Here is a 5,763-nt window from a genome sequence, read left to right on the forward strand (position 1 = left end):
TTCTTTTTCTCTTGCTGCAGGACCCGTACAACACATGCGTGCCGCACGACGATAGAGGCGATGCGGCATTGTTCGGCGGCCACCCAATCCGCGTGCCACACAAACTCGTTCGACGAGCGCTCGGCCGCCAACGAGCCACAGCCGCCCGCATTGCACGCAACACGCAGGTGGTCCTGCAGGAGGAGTCCGGAATCCGGAAAGTAAGCGGCGTGTCGCGTGGGGGGGTTGAGCGAACGACACGGGGGGATGAGCTGAGGCAAAGCCGTGGTGGCACCGTGGGGGAGGTCCTGACCTGATGTTAATACATGGTGTGTTCAACATTGCCTGCAGTGGTGGACCGTGGAGAGTCCTACCTATCGTTAATGGACACTTGTTCACATTGCTGCGAGGGTTGGTGATCCCGTGGGAGGTTCCTACCTGAGGCTTAATGACATTGTTCACGTTTGCCTGCAGTTGGTGGGACCCGTGGGAGGTTCCTACCTGAGAGTTAATGAGCATTAGTTCACATTTGCTGCAGGTCGGTGGATCCAGGGGAGGTTCCTACCTGATGTTTAATACATTGTTCCACCGCTTGCTGCAGTTTGGTGGACCCGTGGAGGGGCCTGACCGTGAGACGGTACGACACGGACGGACGAGTCAAGCGATTCTACAAGCTGCATCTGTACTAGTGTCAGATGAGCTATGAAAATTTCCAGCAGCTTGTCATCACTATTCGTGTCACGTATATTCTAGTGTTGGCTACGGGTTCTCTTAACATCGAGCTGAGGTTAGCGTGTACACTATTTCAGGAGTCAACCCGCTGTTGCGGAGATGATCTGCTCAAGGGGTTGTCAAACTGCCTGAGCAAAGTAAAGCGATTACCCCTGTCTCTCACTAATGAGTCGTGACTGTGTATTAATAAGTTTAGGACGATCAGACTTCTTTGACAGAGAGGTTCTATCAGGTAACGTATCGCTCTGAGCAGATAGAGTTAGCATTGATGGACCCGTTTGGGGATTGAACTGGTTTCCTTGACCTGATTGGTAGAGTGTAGCGACTTTGGTTTCATACTCGTAACGTAGTCTGTTGCTAGTAGAACAGCGAGATGGTTTTGGTCAAATCTCGGCGGGGAGGTGGTATTCTTTCCAAATGGGGCGTCAGAAGACGGGTGTGGATGATAAAAGGTGAGACCCAGGGGGCGGCACTGCGTCTTATAGCCATGGCTTCTGGCATACGTAGCTCTGGGTGTGATATGGACCCGCGGGTGATGGGAACTGTCCCGGAAAGCTCTTCCTCTGCAGCGGCGCCAATGCACTGCTTGGTGTTAGTGACAAGATGGCGGGCACGTTGATTGGGAGGCCTTCAGGAGTCTCCGCTTTTAATGGGTGAGAATCTTTTCTTGAGCCGTCTCTGTTCCGTCAGCAACCATATTGCATGACAGCATAATAATACGGTTCCATAGCCTTTGATGTATAATGACCTGGGTTGCGATGTGCAACGTTGTGCAGATGGACTGTTATTCATTGTCCGCAATGTTGTACGAGCGATAAAGTTCTTCCCATGCATCGTACAGCAATCTCTGTCATGTATTTAATCGTAACATTATTTGTGCACGTATGCTGCATGGTGGTGGGACCGTGGGGAGGTTCCTACCTGATGTTCAAATGACAATTGTTCACTGCTGCAAGGTGGTGGAACCGTGGGGAGGTTCCTACCTTGATGTTAATGACATTGTTTCACGTTGCTGCACGGTCGTGGACCCGTTGGGAGGTTCCCTACCTGATGTTAATGACCTGTTCACGTTGCTGCAGGTGGTGGAGCCGTGGGAGGTTCCTTACCTGATGTGTTAATGATTTGTTCACGTTGCTGCAGGTGGTGGACCCGTGGGGAGGTTCCTAACCTGATCGTTAATGACAGTGTTCAGCGTTCTGCAGGTGGTGACCCGTGGGGAAGGTTCCTACTCTGATGGAGACCCTTTACCGATGAGATGTTTGTTGCAGCAGCAAGGACAGCGTTGCTTGAGGGTTGGCAGGAGAGAGCATTCGAACCGTGTGGTCAACAGTAAGCCTCAAAAGGGAGTTTTTCTGGTACCTCTGACCTGCCGAATTATTTCTGGTGTAGTAGTGGCGGGAGCGAGGGGCTGGTGGAAATATCTAAGACATGTACATACGTTGAATTCATAAGCGGGTATAGATAGTAGACTAATAAGCTGGAGTTCATCACTACTGGAAACTGAAGTCGAAGTGAACTATTGGTTTTACCTTTTTTTACGTTGCTTTTGTGGCCATTTCTAGCCCCATTCTGGGGGGACGCGCTGCAACCGTTGCTCCTGTCTCTGTATATTCACGGACATGAAAACCTGATCACGGTGCTCTAAACCCCTGAACAATATATGTGACAGTTACAGGTCAGGCCGACATGCGGTCAGCACTGATATATTTGAGCACATTTCGAACGTCTTTCATGGTCGTGACGTAAAGAGGGTGTAGAGTTTAGAGATTACCAGTGCGACGATGCACGAGTGGACTGCAAACCATCCTGCAACATGGTTGGACTTGGATACTTGTCCTGGACTTAGACAGTCACCGATTACACCGCACGTTTCCCTTGTACAGGTGCAGCAGACTCTGGCGGCATTGACCGAGTGTGCGATGACTGGGCAGGGCAGTCTAACTGAGGGTGCCGTGGACTGTGCACGGGCACGCTGTACAGTCGGAGAGATCACCGCAGCACTGGAGAAGGTGATTGCCTTCGTTAGATGTCAAGGAAGCTCCAGTTCGCGCGACACGTGGTTGTATTGACATGTTTGCTGTGCTAGTGTTGACAAGATTGATATGCTAGTGTTGACAACACATGGTTGTCTTGACAAGCTTCCTATGCTAGTGTTGACACCATGTGGTTGTGTTGACATGTTTGCTGTGCTAGTGTTGACACCACGTGGTTGTGTTGACAAGATTGATATGCTAGTGTTGACACCACGTGGTTGTGTTGACAAGATTGATATGCTTGTGTTGGCACCACGTGGTTTCTAGTGACAAGCTTGTTGTCTTCCCTGTAGGTCTTCTCTCGTCACATCTCGGCTGACATGATTGCCGTGACGGGAGCCGACCATCACGACGAGCTGGGAGTGTCCTCTGAGATGGATCACGTCATTCGCAGAGTGGAGGTCAGTTTGTACAAGATGCAGTAAGTAAGTCAGGAGACGGTGTGTACTAAGACACGAACATGTTGCGAGCAGAGCAGCGCTACTCATAGAAAGCTACGTCTGAAACGACATTCATAAATAACCTGCATACCAGTATACTTGTAGAAAGCTCAGCCTCAAATGATGACTGTGAATAACCAGCATTCTAGTATATACTTGTAGAAACCTTCACCTCAAATGATGACTATGAATAACCTGAATTCCAGTATACTTGCACACCTGCCCATTCTATCCTGTTTATTGTCTCACTCTCGCATCTGGGTGTATCTCTCACCGCATGCAGTCCGAGATGCAAGTCCTGTGCACAATGCATAGAAATAATACACTAGTTAGACTAGTGTCTCGCTATATTTCTATTGCACAGTGGCATGTTATGGTATTTGTCTCTTGTTGGTAGAAGTTCCTGGAGCATGAAGGGAGAAGGCCGAGACTGCTGATTGCCAGCATGGGTCAGGGAGGTTACAACCGCATCGCAAAAGTCATGGCCACCAGCTTTGCGGATTTAGGATTCGATGTGGATGTCGGGGCCTTATTTCAGGTAGATCTTACCATATATATATATATTTATATCAAGAGTAGATAATAGGAGAAGAGTATGGCATCGTTTTAACAGCGTTTTGCATAGTTTTCAACTTGAAAATATTCTATCAATATGTGAATGAATATATTCAAACATTACCCTGTTTTCCGTCTATGATTCTCTTAATCATATGACACCACCAATTTACCTGAAAATCGTATGTCTTCTTCAAAAAAGTTATTTGAATACGACACAGTTTCACACAGTTTTCCCAACCATTCGCATCTTAGCGGCTAAAGTTTATTATCGGATTAGTGTTCTATTGTCTATGACGGAACGCTGGGGGCACGCAGACACACACACGCACACACGCGAGACCGCACACGCACGCACACACACCACACACACACACACACACGCACACACACACGCATTCACTTTACATGGTCTGGCCTTTGTTTAACTCGCAGACGCCGGAGGAGGTGTCACAGCAAGCCGTCGATGCAGACGTCTACGCCGTGTGCGTCAGCTCACAGTCTCAATCAACCGACCATCGCACCATGGTGCCTCGCCTCATGCAGTGTCTCAACGCCATGGGCAGGCCGTAAGTCGTCTCACGCTGTGGAAATGTCTAGTACTAGCAACATCTAACGACAGACTTTGACACAGACACGGGGAAATGGAATGTCTATACTAGGCAACATCTAATGACAGACTTTGACATGGGGAAATGGAATGTATATACTAGCAACATCTAACGACAGACTTTTGACACGGGGAAATGGAATGTCTATACTAGGCAAACATCTAATGGCAGACTTTGACACGGGGAAATGAATGTATATACTAGCAAACATCTAATGGCAGACTTTGACACGGGGAAATGGAATGTCTATACTAGCAACATCTAACGACAGACTTTGACACGGGGAAATGGAATGTCTATACTAGCAACATCTAACGACAGACTTTGACACGGGGAAATGGAATGTCTATATACTAGCAACATCTAACGACAGACTTTGACACGGGGAAATGGAATGTCTATACTAGCAACAATCTAATGACAGACTTTGACACGGGAAATGGAATGTCTATATATACTAGCAACATCTAAGCCGACAGACTTGACCGGGGAAATGGAATGTCGTACTAGCAACATCTAACGACAGACTTTGACACGGAAATGGAATGTCTATATATACTAGCAACATCTAACGACAGACTTTGACACGGGGAAATGGAATGTCTATACTAGCAACATCTAACGACAGACTTTGACACGGGGAAATGGAATGTCTATATATACTAGCACATGTAACACAGACTTTGACACGGGGAAATGGAATGTATACTGGCAACATCTAACGACAGACTTTGACACGAGCGAAATGGAATGTCTATATATACTAGCAACATCTAACGAGCAGACTTTGATAGCGGGGAAATGGAAATGTCTATATACTAGCAACATCTAACGACCAGACTTTGACGCGGGGAAATGGAATGTCTATACTAGCAACATCTAACGACAGACTTTGACACGGGGAAATGGAATGTCTATATATACTAGCAACATCTAACGACAGAAGACTTTGACACGGGGAAATGGAATGTCTATATATACTAGCAACATCTAACGACAGACTTTGACACGGGGAAATGGAATGTCTATATATACTAGCAACATCTAACGACAGACTTTGACACGGGGAAATGGAATGTCTATACTAGCAACATCTAACGACAGAACTGACGGGGGAATGGAATGTCTATATATACTAGCAACATCTAAACGACAGACTTTGACACGGGGAAATGGAATGTCTATATATACTAGCAACATCTAACGACAGACTTTGACACGGGGAAATGGAATGTCTATATACTAGCAACATCTAACGACAGACTTTGACACGGGGAAATGGAATGTATATACTAGGCGACATCTAAGCGACAGACTTTGACAGCGGGGAAAATGGAATGTCTTATATATAACTAGGCAACATCTAACTACAGACAGACTTTGAACAGCGGAAATGGAATGTCTATATACTAA

At 46.9% G+C, this 5,763-nt stretch overlaps 1 protein-coding gene across 1 annotated transcript in view; it reads left to right on the forward strand.

Moving 5' to 3' along the window:
* LOC106821515 (methylmalonyl-CoA mutase, mitochondrial-like) overlaps positions 1 to 5,763 on the forward strand; it is an 18,921-nt gene that overhangs the window by 12,641 nt on the left and 517 nt on the right. Inside the window, 4 exon segments of the mRNA XM_014826363.1 lie at positions 2,595 to 2,720; positions 3,038 to 3,145; positions 3,582 to 3,722; positions 4,175 to 4,325. Of these exon segments, the coding sequence (XP_014681849.1) occupies positions 2,595 to 2,720; positions 3,038 to 3,145; positions 3,582 to 3,722; positions 4,175 to 4,325 (526 nt within the window).

Source organism: Priapulus caudatus, unplaced genomic scaffold (assembly GCF_000485595.1).
Source record: "Priapulus caudatus unplaced genomic scaffold, Priapulus_caudatus-5.0.1 Scaffold76, whole genome shotgun sequence".
Lineage (NCBI taxonomy): Eukaryota > Metazoa > Priapulida > Priapulimorpha > Priapulimorphida > Priapulidae > Priapulus > Priapulus caudatus.